The sequence below is a fragment of the Lycorma delicatula genome, chromosome 13 (genome assembly GCF_047948215.1).
Source record: "Lycorma delicatula isolate Av1 chromosome 13, ASM4794821v1, whole genome shotgun sequence".
Lineage (NCBI taxonomy): Eukaryota > Metazoa > Arthropoda > Insecta > Hemiptera > Fulgoridae > Lycorma > Lycorma delicatula.
Window position 1 is genome coordinate 46,091,059 of NC_134467.1, and position 18,793 is coordinate 46,109,851.

Here is an 18,793-nt window from a genome sequence, read left to right on the forward strand (position 1 = left end):
GTCAACAATACAGCCTCTCACAGTCACAGCTGTTGAAACACTGATTCACAAAGAATACTGTTAAGCACATCTAGCGGCAGCAGGTCGTACCAGCAATGGTTCGTGCGCAAAATTCAAATTCCCTGAACTTTTGGGTAGCACCTTGTATACTTACAAGATTGAAAATCATAGCAGAAAGTAAATATTTATATACATATTTTTTAGGTGCAAAGTAATAATTTTTTTGCTGATATAAAACAACAAAAAGGTGATTTACAGATCTTAGCCCATAAACACTATCAACATAGTTTTGATTTGATTGCATTACATTTTTTCTAACACTGTTAAAGCAATAACCATTTTTACTTTAAACAGAAGTAATTAATAAAAATATAATATTTTTATTGATATTTCCAGTCTGAGAATATTTGGCAAACAAAAACATTGCAATATTATATTTCTACACCCTAACTTCTAATTCTGTGTAATGTAATATTGGAATTAAAAGATTATAACAAATGAGGTAAGAACTTATAGCAAATGACTTCTGGTGTTGTTAAATAACAATCGGTGAAGACTGCTTCTCAAAGGTTGTTCCATGAAAGATATAAATTGTATTTTAAGGAAAGTGAAGTAATTAATTTATTTTATTTAAAAAAAAAAAAAAGAAAAGAAAAACACTACTTCCTTTCAGTATAAACTTGCAGCCAAGACTACACAGATACAAACAATATGCAGATCACCTCCATGAACTTTATAAATATGAGTCATTTTATTATTTAAGAGGACTTTAAAAAGCCTGACTTAATAAGAGGACTAATATAGTCACGTGACTTTCAAGTTATATGGCTAAAGCCGCATTCCAGGAAGTCCTACAGCTGTGTGTTGTTTCTGATGCACGGCTTACACATACACACACACACACACACAAAGAAAGAGAGAGAAAACTTAATTTAAAATTTTATTTTATTTAAAGTGGGCGCATATACTGGATTTAATTCGCGTGGGCTTGATAGTACTAGCAACAACAGTTGGCACTAACTAAACTATTGTAATTTCACAACTTACATAGAACAAATTTCACTTGTACGGTTGGCCGACTGGTGTAGCAGCATGGAGGCTTAATGCACCAGGTACTGAGTCAACTGGGCAATCAAGTTCTGAGACCTGGACAGACTGAGTTACTTTTTTGCACTTTAAATATTATTTATTTATTTAATTCTACCGCTCACCTGTGACATCACAACATTTTTTGGGGATGGGATGCGGCTGTGCAAAAGTTTTTTTCAAATAGTGTAATTTTTTAATCCTTAATCAATGTGCTTAAGAAAAATACAAACATAATTAGATAAAATCTTGAGATACTGAGTGTGACCTTGCTCTACAGCTTGACCTTTTAACTTTAATGGCATCATCAATCATGCCCGATATATAGAAGTAATCTGACCAAGTTTGGTCAAAATCAACCGAGTAGTTCTGGAGATATAAGGTGATTTAGAGGCCAACTCCTAACGCACACATATTCATTAACATCTGGAAAATTTCCATCTGGTTTTTTTGGGTTACTTAGGTGTCAAAACATCAAGATCCGGTGAAAACCGCATATGCTCAAATCGGACCGATTACAATACATTCCCTTCTAGAGCTACAGCATTATCTAGATGGGAAAGTAAAAATCTGTTATTTGGTGGAAAGTAAGGAATTAAAAAAAAATTCCAAACATATTTAAGAAAACTAGTTTATTAAATAAACCAGAAACAATATGTTTATAATAAGTATTAATAATAATAATAATAATTACATCATAAAAATTACAGCTAGAAAAAAAAAAACAAACATACACAGTCTAAAGTTCATCAGTATTATTAATAATATTACATTATAATTAAATTTCTACTTAGAAACATATAGTTTCGTGTACCTTTTTTTAATTGAAATTAATTACTAATTAATTGTAATTAAAAATAACTATCATCAGAAATGTTATAATATTATATTTATAATAATAATGATTATATTAATAAACTAACAAATATTATATATAATTATTACAATTATAATAAATATAATATTATAATGTGACAATAATGTAATTTTTTATTTTTTTATTTTTATTATTCAATTACAATATAATACATAAAAACAAAATAATTACAATAGTATATACACAATTTATATATATAAATAATGTTTTATATATATATATATATATATTTTATATTAATCATCATTATCATAAATCATTAATCATTATAAATACAATATGTAATACATATGTATATACATTATATATATATATATTCAATCTGTCCCAAAAAAAATAATAATAAAAAAAAATAAAACATCACCTTTTTTATGCTTTATGGGCATAATGTATGAGAAAATATTTTATCAGTACATTGATATGTCCATATTATATTATATAGTATTATATATATTTTTCTTTTAATGTTTATATAGTTCTTAACACCACAAAAAAAAACTATCATTGATATTTTATGCAAGAGGTCTATTTAGTTAAACAATGAGTTCAAATTTTAAAAAAAATTTTCATCTTTCCTTCATTAACAAAAAAAAATTTATTTCTTGCATTTCAGTGTGGACCTGTAACAGAAAACAAGCCTAAATAAATAAATATATAAATAAATAAACAGTACAGGCAAAAGGTTCCAGGACTAAGACTATATATATACATAAATGTGCAAAAAAATTATTTAAGTTTCTACAGTCTTCCTTGAGCTTGATACAATGTTTCCATTCATCAAGGTTATTCATCATCATATGCTTGTAACACTTTCTATGACATTTTTCAATTGTACTGCTCCCCCCTTTCATTGGGCATCTTGACTTTAAAAAACAGAATATATAGTCCACAAGGGCTAGACCTGGCAAATATGGAAGATGGATTGGACTACAACCTTTCCCCGGCTCCTGCGCTGACCGGAATGAGGTTGCGTTTCCCTTGTTAGGTGACCTAAACCGGTTGACTTATTTGAGTGTAGGTCTGAATTTCTATGTTGCGTAAAACACAATTTTGATTGGTACAAGTGTAGCACAGATTTAACTTTAAACTTGGCATTCGCAGTCACAAACGGTGTTGTCAAATCTGTACTAGGTGCAGGGTCTTTTTTTGGTTAAAAACTGGTATACAGTGATGGTTGTGTAAGCCGGTGCATTGTCATGCAGCAGGAACCAATCCTTGGTTTTATGAAAATGTGGTTTCACAACATTTTAGAATACAGTATTTAGTATTACACTTGCGTGTTCAATATTTTTATCATTTCAGCTAGTTAACAGTCTCTCTCCTCTCTCTCGGTCTTCTATTGACCAACTGAAAAAAAAGCAAGCAAAACACTTAAACAGGTAAATAAGATACCTTTGTTGTCTTAGGCTAATTTTATTATTTCAAATGTTTCACTAACACTTTTTCTAAGCAAAATATGAGGGTTATTTTTTTTTCAAGGTCCGACCGGTCACAAAATTAAAACCACAGTGAAAATAAAAAATTTTTTATTTGTAAGAAGTACTTACATAGTTACGCTATTTCTCTACAGAGTCGCCCCTCCGATTTAGATATTTGTCGTAGCGTGGTACCAACTTTCCAATACCCTCGTCATAGAATGAAGGTGCCTGTGTTTTCAGCCATGTTTCCATGCTGGTCTGCAGCTCGATGTCTGTGCCAAAGTATTGTCCTCCTAGCCGGCGTTTCATGTGAGCAAAGAGGTGAAAATCGGATGGAGCCAAGTCCAGACTGTATGGTGGGTGATCAAACACTTCCCGACAAAAACGTTGCAGGAGCTTCTTTGTAACAGCTGCAGTGTGCAGACGAGCATTGTCACTGAGAAAGACAATGCTTGATGACAACATTCCTCTCCGCTTATTCTGAATCGCCCTTCGTAGACGTTGCTGTCACGTAGTATGAGGCTGCAGTGATGGTTGTGCCACGTTCCATGAATTCCACCAAGAGAACTCCATTCCGGTCCCAGAACACAGTAGTCTGTTGGAGAAGGTTCGCTTGAACTTCTTTGGTTTACTGGGGGAATGAGAACACATCCACTGTTTGGATTGTTCTTTTGTTTATTCAGTTTTGAAATGGACCCGTGTCTCGTCCACTGTGACAATTTTGTTCAAAAAACCTTTTTCGTTGTGGTAGCGCTGGAGAAATGTTAGGGAGGCATCCATTCTCATTGCTTTATGGTGGTCGGCGTCTTTGTGATACGGTGCCTTTGTGCGCTGCACACTTTGAACACGCCATGCGTCGGGGTTGATCTGATGGTAATTTGTTGTCATTGCACTGGTAAAGATTCGAGTGTAGTTATTTTTCTGTTTGTACTTCAGTTTGGACTCAGCTTTGTCTTTGTAGTGACATGTGTGTATTTACTGTGTAATTTTCAGTTGGTGTTTTTAATTATTACGTTAAAGTTCAACTACATTTTGTTTAATTATTTATTATTATTTAACCATCATGGATAAATGGCTAATTAAAATTCCAACTAATAAGTCTGCCACGCCGTCACAACCAAGTTGCAGTGCTTCAAATCCGACTTCTAGCAAAACAAAAAAAAGAAAATATGACGAATCATATTTGCAGTATGGCTTCACATGCTCTTCTCACAACAATGAAGAACAACCAGTGTGCTTAATTTGCAAAGAAGTTTTGGCTGCAGAAAGCATGAAACCGTCAAAACTGCAACGACATTTGAATACTAAACATGCAACGTTATCAAAAAAGCCAATAGAATATTTTGAGCGTCTTTTGCAAACATCAAATAAAGAAAAGAACAGTTTGGAGAAGTATGTTACTTTGAATGATAAATATCTATTGGCATCGTATGAAGTTTCGTATTTGATAGCAAAAACGAAAAAGCCTTTTACTATTGGAGAGCAACTTTTACTACCTGCAGCTATAAGAATGTCTGAAATTGTTCATGGAAAACAGTATGCTGCTGAAATTAGTAAAATTCCATTATCAAATGACACTGTGTCCAAAAGAATTTCAGACATTAGCAATGATCAATTTCAACAGCTTCTTATGAGGCTTAAAGACAGCTCAAAGTTTGCAATACAACTGGACGAGTCGACAGACATTTCAAAAATGGCACAGTTGTTACTTTTTGTAAGATATATTTATGAGGGAAGCATTCATGAAGATATACTGTTTTGTCGTCCTCTGGAAGGTCATACTCGTGGAAAAGATATATATAAAAAAGTAAATGAGTTTTTTGAAAAAGAAGGATTAAATTGGAAAAATTGTGTTGGTGTGTGCACGGACGGTGCTGCAGCAATGACCGGACAAGATCTTGGTTTTACAGCATTTGTTAAAGCTGGAAATGATCATATCACATTTACACATTGTATGATTCACCGAGAGGCACTTGTTGTTAAAAAAAATTGCACCAGAATTAAACACTGTGTTTTTTGATGCAGTCAAAATCATTAACTTTATTAAAAGTTGAGCACTTAATAGTCGATTGTTTAAAAATTTGTGCATTGATATGGATTCGGATTATACAAGTTTATTGTTACATGCTGAAGTTAGGTGGCTATCAAAAGGTCGAAGTTTGAAACGATTATTAACTTTAAAAGATTAAGTTCTTATATTTCTAACAGAGCAAAATTCTAATTTGGCCGATTATTTTCAAGATAATTTATGGCTTCTCAAGCTATGCTATTTGGCAGATATTTTTGATAAAATCAATGATATGAATTTATCAATGCAGGGAGTCTGCGTTAATATGTTTATGTTAAAAAATAAACTTGAGGCCTTTGTTAAAAAAATTCTTATATGGAAGAACAGAGTGGAAAGTGGATCGCTCGAAATGTTTCCATTTACTGACGAGTATATAATTAGTAACAATATTTCAAAAAAAGATACTCCTATAACAAAAATTATAGTTAATCATTTGAAGGATATGGAAGTTTACATGCATAGGTATTTTCCCAATGATATCGATACACAACAATGGATTTGCAATCCATTTTCAATTGAAATGGAAGAAATTAATTTTTTAAACTTAAAAGCACAAGAAGAATTTGCCGAATTAACAAGTGATACTACCTTGCGACTTAGATTTTCTCAAGTGCCTGTGCATGAATTTTGGATAGAAATCAAATCAGAATATCCCCTACTATCGGAAATGGCAATGAACAAATTACTGCCATTTTGTACAACATATTTATGTGAATCAGCCTTTTCCACATTAACTTACATAAAATCAAAATACCGTTCAACTTTAATAAACGTTGAAAATTTATTACGATCTGCACTAACTCAAATTGAGCCTAGATTTAATTATTTGTGTAAAAATAAACAATCACATCCGTCACATTAATATTGTTTGATGTTAATAATATGTTTTTATTAAAAAAATTGTTACAAAAGTTTATTTTTTCTATTGAATATATAGATATAGTTTTATGTTTTCTTATAAAAAAATTGTTACAAAAGTTTATTTTTTCTATTGAATAAATATATATATAGTTTTATGTCATTCTATTTACTGTGTTTTATTACGACCGATATCCCGTCAACGTTTCCAATTATATATATGTGAAATGAATGGGTACGTATTCTTTAATCCTTATTTTATTTACATTGTAAAATAGTGCGATATTACATCTACATCTACGGTTAATATATATTTCATTATATGGAGGAGGGGGTCGTTTAAAATTTCCTAAGCTTGAAGGGGGTCGCTATATAAAAAAGTTTAAGAAGCCCTGGTGTAGAGAGCTGACCTTGAAATTTCAGGAAAGAAATCACTCAATAGAGAAATTGTGAACCGACGATTTTCTCGAATCGCCTCATCCACTCGCTCAACGAGAACATCGATTGACACTTGCTTCCTTCCCTGATCGCCTGCATCATGAAAATCTGTATGTCCTGCTTTAAAGTTCCTGCACAATTGTCGCACTTTGCTGTCACTCATTGAAGTTTCACTGTACACAATACTTATTCGTCTATGAATTTCAGTCGCATTACACCCCTCAGCCTGAAGAAATTGAATTACCGCACGCACTTCACACTCGGTGGGAGATGCTATTGTTGTACACATGTTTACGTGCTAGTTGCGTGTTCAGAACTAAACGAAGTGACGCGGCGTGATTGAAGGCCATACTAGAGAAGCTGCGCAACATATATGCACAAAGGTAATAACCCTCGTAGATAATTTTATATTCACTGGTTCCATTTTTTAAATGTTCAGTGATAAACACAAAAATACTTTAACAAAAACAGTTATACGAACTGAATAAGACTTGGTTATGTTGTTCACAAGGCTTCTCTTTATGAGTTACAACCTTGCCTGTGAGACTGCACCATTTCTCCCATTTTTATAGCTTAGTCCTGGAACATTCTGTACAAACTATGTACATTCTTTGCTACTAAAATAGATAATAAAAATAAAATTTTACTCTAAATGTTAGCCACCATCCTTACTGGTTAAGCTTTTTAGTTTTACTGTCATTTTTACTTGTTATGACCTAGTAACTCTTAAAAAGAGTTATTTAGCATGTTGAACATATTTTGTGACATTTGGAAAAAAAATCAAAACATAAACCTAATTTATTAAATCAAATTATTAAAGCATTATTGTTCTTTATATGGACATTAAAATATCCACATATGCATGTGGTCTATATATGTAAATTAAATAATTTTATAATTTCAATAAAATAATATTTTAGGTTATATTTTTGGCTGTAATATATAAACGTTTTACAAAAATAAATGGTATATGATTTTCTAAAACAAATGACAAGTGTAGTTTTTTCAAACATTGATTGGCTAATATGGAACACTTGTTTGTTTGACAGATTATGAGACACATTATTTTTTAATACTTCTGTGCATTACTACTAGTGTTGCATTCTACTTGGGAAAATAACAAAACATTTTTCCTGAAAAATACAACCACATATAAACCAGACCTTAATTTTTAAAATTTATTAGTACAAAATATATGAGGGATGTTAACGTCAATCCAGGACTTTTGTTATGTGGAACAGCACGTTGTAATGAAATTTCTCGTGAATGACTGTATAAAACCTGGTGAAATTTTTCGCAACTCCTTGCAAAAAAACTGCGATGAAACCTTTAGTCGCAACATTTGAGAGGTGCAAATGTTTTAAAGAAGGCCACACATCAGCAAGTGATGATTCTGGTCAAGGTGGTTTGGAGCTACCAAAATTATGGCCTCAGTTTTTTTTTGGAGATAAAAATAGCATCATTTACGTCGATTTTCTACCCTGTGGAGTCACTAAAGGCGTTCTGTTTGTGCAGGACAATGCACGACAGTATACAGCCCACTGCACGATACAAGATCTTGGCTGGGAGTTATTGCCACAGCTCTGTACAGTCTAGACCTCACTCCCAGCAATTTTCACCTGTTCAGGCCTTTGAAATTATACCTGGGAGGTCGGCATTTTAACAGCAATGATGAGGTGAAGCAGTCAGTTCTATCTTGGTTTCGACATAACAATGAATCTTTCTACACTGTGGGTATTCAGGCAAGACCAATCGTTACACACTGCAGGTATTCAGGCAGGGAAACGCTGGGATAAATGTAACAAGGATTACATGGAGAAATAAAAGTATTTTTTATTATCATAAATGTGTTATACATTTATTAAAAATTAGTAGTCCTGGATTGATCTAAACGCCCCTCTTAGAATCATATTTATTGCTTTTCTACTTAGTCCCTGAAGTTTTACACATTTTTCAGAATGTGTGAGAGCTTATGGATCTCTCTTTTTGATAAAAGATTTGAGGACTATCATAAGCCGATTTCGCATCAATTACACTACCTTGTCATCGCTCTGAAATTGATGTCCTCCCACTGCTTCCTTCGTTAATCCAAATAAAAAGAAATCATAGTATATAAATTTGAACTGTAAGAGGGATGTTCTAGGGTTCCAAAAAAATCTCTCCAGTTTATCCAGAGTTCCAATAATTGTATGAGGCCTGGCACTGGTGAAGGAGAATCACAGCCTCTGATCACAGTTGTGTTTGGACAGTGCCTTGAACTTTGTCCGACAACTGGCAGTAGTATGCAGCTCTTATAGGACAAATTTTGTGCACAAAATTGATAAGCAATATGCCTTTCCAGTCCCAAAAGACTGTTGAAAGAACTTTCCAGCTAACAAGACATGTCTTTAGTTTATAGGGCAGATTTCTACCAGTAGAATAGTAACGGTCCTTTGCTTCCAACACATATGACTATTGATGCAAAAACTGGTTTCTTCTAATCAAAATCTATTTAGAAACCTTCGGCAAATTTCTTGTCGGGTCGGTTTCTGAAATCAGGTAAAAAAATATTCTAATCCACTTCATACAGAATTTGCAGAACCTAAGGTGTTTTGTGATGATGGGTGGACACTTTCACAACTAGTATAACTTCTGAAGTGATTTTATTGACCGTAAGGTGGCGAATGCCTTCAATGAGATCATGGATATTACTTGTCTTTGAATGCCTACTGTGACTTCCATTTTCTATAACGTCACGCTATATTTTAAATTTGCTGGCCCAGTCATAGATTCAGGTATGTGACATCATATTCCCAAACTACACTCTAGTGAAAATTTCAGTAGGTTTGATGCCCTCATTTGTGAAACGCTAAGATAAATGTAGTAGGGGATTAATGTAAAGAAATAAAGGTATTTTTTGCTACCACAAATTCATGACTATGTTCTACGAACAAAGATGGAAACTCTTGCTCTGATATAATGCTACTGCTCAGAAAGATGCAAATGCTAAGGCAGCATTTCCCACATCTCTATTAATATCCCTTTACATATTAGTTCGTATGCGAACTGTGAAGACAAAAATCAAGCATAAATTACACTAAAATCAAATATATGCAACTAATATGACAAATATATTATTTTGAAAAAAGATGTCTTTAAGTAGTCACACTGCATCAGAATATTACACAAAAAAAAGCAGTAGAAGGCATAAGTGTAATTGCTTCATAGAGTTTAAAGAACAACACAAAGTATTAACTTATTAAAATATATTATTTAAAAATTTAGAAAAAGAGAAACAAATTCAATAAAGTGAATATCAGATATACATAAAAGACAAACACTACATGCCAGCGCAAATGGAGAGGGCTAATATGACAAAAGCCTTTTACAATTATTCATTTCTAAGTGTACGGTTTAAAATTGTTAATTAAATCCAATGATAATAGATTGCAGTACCTATCAATACAACAACTATAAATACAGAAGAAGAATAACATCCATTACCATAAATTTTTCAAATATTTTTTAGCAATATACAATGTATATCGCGATCAATTAAGCATTTTTTTCTAACTTACCTTACTTCAACTAGCAACAACATTGTTATACCATTTAAACATACATATATTTTAAATAGAAAATTTTGAAATTTAAATTCTGTAACATTTACTGAATCAATTTTAGTTTTTAAAAGAGAAAACAATTTAATTTGAAAGCAGCGGTGAGGATATTATTTGTGCAAAATCCATTGCTAAAGTAAATTAAATATTTTATAAACATGTTTTTTAATAAACATAATGTACGGCAAAAAAAAGAAAAGATTATTATATTCAAGATAATAAATGTTGTTAAAATGAGAATGAGGGTTGAACTTAATTTATATGGAAAAAAAATTTACCAAGAAAATTCTTTGTTTATGTCAAAACTATTTTCACTAAAGTAATGTGGCGTTTAAGGGAAACTTGAGAGAAAAAAGGACTTAAAAATATGGACAAAGAAAACCTGGATTTTAGATTGTGTCAAATGTTTTTGGCTACGCATAATGCAAAATCTTTCTACTTCAGCATTCCTATTCGCATCCGCACACTTTCTACTTTTGAAGATGAAAGAAAGTCATGTTGAAATGATGCAGCTTCTATACAATAGAAAAAATAAAAAAAAACTTTATGAGACCTGCAGATTTTTAATGAAATGCATTCTTATTCTGGTACTTGAAATAATCAAATTTATGCCTTTTGAAATATTAACTTCTAGTATTAATTTACCACTCCCAACAATACTACAGGTATGCAGCAGCAAAATAATTTTGAAAATGTTTGGTTTTTTTTGGTCAAATTATTCTACCTTAAACAGTAACTGATAAAACAATTTTTTATTACTGTTGCCACAACTACAAACACAAATTTTCCTAGTGTAAACAGTCTTATTTATTTACATCTTGAAATCTCTTTGTACTGTTAAACTTCATGCAGCCGTTATAAAGTAGCTTAAAACAAAAAGCTGATATTATTAGAATTAAGGTCTATTTTAAATCTCAAAACAATTTTTATTATTATTTTTATTTATCTACATAAACCCATAGTAAATTAATGTTAAATGTAAAACAGTAGTTTTTACATTAACTATTATTTCTATTTTACATAAAATAAAACTTCATCTATTATTGTTACGTACCAGTAGCACAGTAAAGAATATCGGCAGCTGCACATAAATTAAACTTATTTAACAAAGCAGCTAATGCTGATCGTACACCAGCAGTAGCTAGGCTGGGACGATTACTGACAGCATTATCACCAGCATATATTGCGTGCGCATTGAATCCTCCATCTAAACTTCGGCCTGGGATCAAATCATTGCCTGAAAATATACCTTCACATATTAAATAGTAATTAACAATGTTTTCATTAATAAACAAATATAATGGACAATTTAAGGAATTTTTACTTTCAAATCTTTACCAGGGCACTTTAACAAAATATTTCAAGCTTTTTTTTTTGTTGAGGTTGAGAATAATAGCAAAGTTTTTATTTAATGTTCATCCCCGCCTCCAAAAATAACCCATTTTTCCTTTTTTTAGCTAGTTTGCTTCAAAAAAATAATTAATGTGAGTTTTGCATGTATATTTTCTACATCAACAGGACTTAAAATTACTACAAAAATTCTTTGCCCATCATCCCATTCCTGAAGTTTGGAGGTTAACAAAAGGTTATATTATTAATTTATTTCAAATTTAAATCCATTTTGCAAGTTATCCATTGGATTTAAGATACAAAAATCTTAATTTTCTGAATAGACCTTACTCTTTAGAACTTCTTAAAATAATTGGCTAAAAATTTTCACCTCTTCTTAGAAAATTACAATTTTGTTTATTTAATATTATTTTTAAACAATTTTAAAAAGTTCTTTTTTTAAATTTATTATCACCATTTATGGATTATTTTCTGAAAAGATAATTTTACCTGAATGCTTTTCCCCCCTTGAGTATGAGAACCACAAAATGAAAAAAAATGTTCCCACAATTTCTAATTTTTAATGTTCAAAATGTAACTTGTTAATCAATAAAGTAAATAAATCGACTTTTATACCACTCGCAAATTAAAAAAAAAAAAAAAAATTTTTTGTTGTTATTGCTTTTAATTTGATGAGCATCATGACTGCAGAAATTAATATTAAAAGATCTAAATATAATTGAAGGGATTTTATGTTTAATAAACCATTAACATTAAAAATTTATTATAATACATGTTTTAGATAAAAAAAATAATGCATTATTTTAATTTCCAGCTTTTTTTGTTAGAGAATGCAAAATACAGAAGGTAAAATAAATGCAAAAAAAATTTTTTTTCGAAAACTGGAGCACTTTCGAAACAATTATAACTGAATACTGAAAGAAATTTTCAGTATCCCAAAAATGTTTTTGCCATGATTCTAGCACGTTCAAAGCCCCTAATTTTACATTTTCTAGGGTCTTCATATTTTTTTTTTAGATAATTCATGAGACAGTATGCTGTAAAAAAAGTACAAAGAGATGGACAACTGGAAAATATTCAATATTTTCCTCACAGCTTTATGGAACCTTGGCGGTCACTGCTCTGGTTTATTTCAAATAAAAAGCCCATCAATTATGACAAATTTGAAAAGAAAAACTTTTTTTAAAAGCATATTTTTCACAAAACTTTCAAATTTCTATTAACCAAAAATTGTGATCTTTTTATGTGTGTTTATATCCTTGATATATTTTTTCTGGACTCTGCCTACATTACTGGATATAAATTAAAATAAATCTGCAGTAGTCCACCATTTTTACAGGAAACTTTTCAACAAGACTAAAAATTGGAAAATTTATTAAAAAAAACGTACAAGTCAAAAAAAAGGGAAATTTTCTTAGAATATTAATAACAGCAGTTTTATTAAAATCCGAGATGGTGGATTACATATACATATATTTTTGGATGTGGAATGACTACAGCTAATAATTATCTCAGATGTGATAGATCTATCTTGCAATTTCATTAAATTTATTTGCCCACTCATCCACAATCTGTATTAAAAAATAGACAAATGAGAAAATGAGGTTTTGCTCAGCTTTGTAAGGAATATAAAAATATGATGAAACAATCTCAGTGATTCGTCATCTGTCAACTTTTCCGATCGAGTGATAGCCTGTTCTATTTATTTGGAACAATCTCAGATTAAATCTTAGCTAGCTTAATCTTTTTGTTTTAACACAACAAATGATGGCAACGACCCTAAAAATTTTGGATACCTCTGAGAATGAACTAAACAAGCAGATTAAGGAAAAAATAACTGAATTAAACGTGGATATCAACTACAAAAAAAACAAAAAAACCCAACATTAAAACTTTGGACAGACCTACATACTTATTGTAGCTACTATATAGCAGCAGTAGAGTTACGGCCAGGAAAGTAGAAATATTTATAATAAACACAATGAATCTAGACCGAATCAAGCATATCAAATAATTATGAATTCCAGAAAACGTACTAACTAGATATTTATACATTGCAAAGATACAACGGTTTTTAATTAATATTTTATAAATAACTTTTTTTTTTTATTAATTGCACATAACAAGGCACTTATTTTTTCACCTTGCGGATTGAAGATAAGTTGTTTTGGATCGAGTTTATGCGGTTTACCAGGGTTTTGATGCTGATGAGCCGCTGCAGCTTGCCGCAACTCTGATTTCAGTCCTTCAGTCAGCTGGTAAATCTGTGGATCTAACTGCAACATGGAAAAGTTCAAGATTAAACACTTATTTTTTAAAAGATTAATATAACACAAGGTCTAGCTACAGTGTGTATGAAATGTTACGCAATCCTGAACTCGTTATGCCAATTAAGTGGGAAATTTGCTTTTCGGTTCATACTAATCGGTGGACTGGTAATGAACAATTTTTAGCATTAATATATGCATAAAAATCAAATAGTCAATAATTTCTTACGTGGTTGCTCATTTTAGAGAAATTAGTAGTGTAAATGAATGAAAACTGGTTGGTGAACATTTAAGATGATGAATCCTTTGAATATGCCCATCCTTAACCACAAAAGTTAATAAAAAGGCAATCTCAGTAGATTGAATGTCATAATGGATTGGAATCAGTGGCTGTAAAACACAATCGCCAGTGGATTGAGTGTCCACAAAAATTAAAATTAAGTCTGTACCATGTTAATGTCACTTAAGAATTACAAGAACCAGATCACAGGAAAAGATTTAATTATTGTAAATGGTTTATGTGTTTTGTTTGTGCAATATTTGGATCTTGGGTAACATTTCTTTAAAGACGAGGTATAGTTTCACCTAAAGGGCCATGTAAACACTCAACACAATCAAGATTGGAACACAAAAGAATCCTTTCGTTTCCTGAAAGATTACATTTCCAACAAGATCCAGTGTGTGATTTCTCAGAAGAGAATAGCAGGTCCAATATTTTTCACAAACATTAATATCTGAATGTACATGCAGATTATAACTGACTTTATAGCACTGCTAGAAGTAGATGAATGAGATTATTGGTCTACAGGAAGATGGTGCAGCAACAGCCTGCAAAGCAAATAACACAATATTTACTGGAACCTAAATTCTTTGGGAAGAAAGTCATTTCCTGTGGTTTAAGGTCATTTATGTCACCAGATTTATCTCTAATGAATTTTTCTCTTTGGGGTTATTTAAATAAAAAACTGTTCAGAAATAATCCTTGCACAATCAACTGACAGTTGATTTTGTAGTGTAGCAACCACTTTTATATTTTTCCCCTTATGGGTTGCGTAACTATTCTCACTCACCTGTATTATTGTCACTTTCATAACAAAACCATATCATAAAAGATGAAGACAAAAATAACAAACAAGTTAACACCAAAAATAATACAACACACTACATGAAAGCTTCAGTCATTAATGCAATACTTCACTTAAAGAATACGACTTCTCAAATTATGCGATTTCACGATTTCAATTAATAGTTAAAAAAATTCAATTCACACATTTTCTCCTAGGTAACTATTCTATGCTGCTGTGTCTGAAACTTACTAACACAGTACTTAACCTTTTAATGATTGGTCATATTTCTATTTAAAATTTGTGAATGAATTTACAATTAACAAGACAACATCGTTTTGACTATCAGATCATATTAATATTTACTTACCCTAAGTCAGAATTTAAAAAATAAATCATCTCATACATTCATCCACAGCATGTACATCACAAATATATTCCCAAAAAGATGGGAAAAGGTACTCCTATTAAGAATTTCAAAATAATTATCATGAACGTTATGTACAACTTAATGTTTAATTTTTCATCATGCTGAAATTTATTTTTGCTAAAACGCATCCTTCATATATGTAAAAGTTTTACCAAAAGGAGACATTTAATTTTATTTCACCTTTTTTTTTTTTTTTTTTTTTAAGTTAAATCTTTTTTTGAGCAAATAATAGCAAAAATAAAGTTTCTTTTCAAGAGGAGGCAGCCCTTCCCGCAGGTAAATATTTCAGGCGAAGGCATAGGTAAGATTTAATCATGTAAATCACTAATTTCTAGTTACAATAAATTCTTTCATTATGTTCCAAACAGGATCGGTTGTGAGCAAAAAGGTTAACAACCATTTTGCTCCAGTTATTTTTCACCTTCTTCTCCTTTCCTTAATCTTGGAATCCTTCTTCAATATAATAAATTCTGTTGAGTGTAGAAACGCAAGGTCTTGCAAGACCACTCTATCCTTAGAATCTACTAAGGAAGCATCTGTAGACAGTATCAGGGACTTTTGTCCGGTGGCTGCACAAAAGTCAAATGTGGCATTCTGGTAAACAGCGGCCTAATTTCTCCCTCAGAAAAAATTATCAGGCTATGTCATAATTAAGAAATGAATCTGGGCATTTATAGGACAAAATCGAGCGGTTGCAATCAACAGTTATTTAAGAAAATAATTAAAATGTGATAAATCCACCTTACAGGCAATTCAAATAGACACTCTTTAGATCTTTCAGTTCTTAAACCACCACCGGGAGAATAAAATATTATAAAGTCAAGCATTAAAATGAATACAGTCTTGACTGTGTGCTTGTACTCATGCGCACTGATATACGAGTATACTCATATACAGTAATGAGTATATTCATCTGAGTAACAGTACGTGAGTATACACTGTTGACAAGCACACAATCATGACTGTTTATTCATTTAAATATTTGACTTTATTTTATATTATTTTATTCTCCTGATGATGGTTTAAGAACCATAAGATCTAGAAAGTGTCTATTTTAATTGCCGGTAAGGCAGATTAATCACTTTTTAATTATTTTATTAATTTATATCGGTGGAAAAAATGTTTAAGAGATTTATACTTATTTAAGAGGTACGAGGCTAGAAATTTACATGTTTCTAATAGACTCAAATTTTATATATATATATATATTCACTTGAGTCTACAAATGAGGGCTATAAATTAGAGTAGATGAGTGAAAATCTGGAAGAAGCCTATCATAAAGGTGCCAATGAAGTTGAGTCGATAGTGAACACACTGATGGAAATGTCTGCAGAGGAATTTGGATCAGTGACATCCTGACGGAAGCCGAACTGATGTCTACAATATGTAATCAGATTAGAGGGTCTAAGAGACATCCTCTGGTAAAGCCCTGGCCAGGAAGTGGCGACCGTGATCATCAAAAGGCAGGTTTCTTCTTCTATGGGTGGGGGGGGGGGGTCAGGAATCAGATACAAACAAATCAGACTGATAAAACAAGCTTACAAATATAGATTAAAAAAAATTTTTACACATAAATTTCAGTTAAATATTCAGTGTACATAGTCAGTCCTGTAATTCAAGATAGTCATCGGTAAAAATAAGATCACTTATACTTATGAAAATGATCTTACAATAAAATTCTCTTTTAAGTCGCTGATATCTTGAGAACAGTTTTATTTATCAAATTTAATAAATGAAATACTGAAATTATATTTTCTTTTTTCTAAATCTTATATGCAGGAATGACATAGCTATCTATCACAGATGTGATTATGTATATTGTTACATGAAAAATGACATTGTAAAATATGAATGCATTTTTTAATTTTTACAGCTCACCTAATAATGGAGTTATGCAGAGTGACTGTATTTCAGGAACACTGTTTGAGATATTTATCAATGATATGGAGTCGACTTCTTTTTGCAGCTCAACTGCGAAGCGATGAATATTAATCATAAGACTGGGATGTATTCTCTGATTTATGTTGATTTGGTCTTGTTTTTAAATTCATCTGTAGAAGAAACTTTGAGTCGTGGGAAAATTCAGTTCAGTTCACAGTTTAGAAATAAATGTTGAAAAATCAAAAACAGTTATCTTCAAAAATGTCACGATAGATTTACATGCAGTTAATTAAAAAAAAAAAAAAAAAAAAAAAAAAAAAAAAAAAAAAAAAAAAAAAAATAACCAACAGTCGGAGATCGGTAATAAGTTAAATATTTAGGATTAGATAAAGGAAATTAGATAAAGAAATTACACTTCTTAATTATATAATCAGATCGGTATTAAGATACTGTAGCGAACAATGAGTCCTAAAATACTTGCATCGCAAGACAATCGCTAATACTGTTGGAAATTGTGTGGTCAAAACTGATAAATCTATATTTCATCGACCAAAACTACTCCTGGTTATGTTGTTAAATCAAAAATAGATTATGTCAGGCCTAAGTATCATGTAAATTAAATAAGTTATGAATTAGCGGATCAAATTATTTATCATGTCACCCGAAAGACTTCCAGAAGTGTTTTTTTTTTATAAGCTGGTAGTTTTAGATCAATGGAGTAATTAAAATACAAATAAGTCGCACAATTAAAAAATATTAAATATTAGGAATTATTGGTATGAAACTAATCTAGTTTGGTATACATTAAGACCAATATTAATTTGAAAAACCAATCTTTTTGAAAAAAAATTTGCCCGTATGATTACTGTTGATGTAGGAAAATAATGGAATCTTCTCATATAGCTTTATGTATTCTGAACCATACGTGAACTGTTAACTGAACATTTCCAGCAGTAAAAGAGGCATTTTTATGTACTAGAGGTAGGTGGTCAGTAAAATTAGGGTGGCTTCAGATAAAAAAAAAAAACAAAACCAAAAAAAAAAAAAAATAGCAATTTATTTGAATAAAGACAAATACAATAAAAGTACGGTACTCTATGCAAAATATGTTTAATAAATGATGATAATTCAATAGAGCATGCATTTTTTGACTGTATACACTTTCTGCATTTTTAAGATAAACATACTTAAATAATAATACAAGAAACAGTACATTTTAACTTTTACAACAATATAAGGGTAAGTTAAACATATTTTTAATTTTATTAGTACAAAGGGTGGCTGAAATACGTAAAGCAACTTGAATGTAACAGAACAAAATGTTGCACAAAGCTGCTGCCTTATAAGTTTCATTCCTTTATTACTAACATTCCAGAACTTGTAGAATCCATGTCCTCTCATTTTCTGTCGGTTGCCATTGTTATAGAATCGTGCTATATCAGCGCATCTAAAACAAT

At 31.1% G+C, this 18,793-nt stretch overlaps 1 protein-coding gene across 6 annotated transcripts in view; it reads right to left on the minus strand.

Moving 5' to 3' along the window:
* Nucleotides 1–2,195: 2,195 nt before the first annotated feature.
* Nucleotides 2,196–18,793, minus strand: part of Cdk12 (Cyclin-dependent kinase 12) — a 137,225-nt gene continuing 120,627 nt past the window's right edge. Inside the window, exons 16-18 of one of the 6 annotated variants that reach the window (XM_075381780.1) lie at nucleotides 13,838–13,970; nucleotides 11,399–11,581; nucleotides 2,196–2,583 (exon numbers count right to left, since the gene is read on the minus strand). In XM_075381780.1, the coding sequence (XP_075237895.1) occupies nucleotides 2,573–2,583; nucleotides 11,399–11,581; nucleotides 13,838–13,970 (327 nt within the window). In that variant the 3' untranslated portion in view covers nucleotides 2,196–2,572. Of the gene's footprint in view, nucleotides 2,584–11,398; nucleotides 11,582–13,837; nucleotides 13,971–17,333; nucleotides 17,507–18,434; nucleotides 18,784–18,793 lie in introns of those variants that run through there. The other 5 variants (XM_075381779.1, XM_075381778.1, XM_075381781.1 and 2 more) reach the window with 5 other exon arrangements.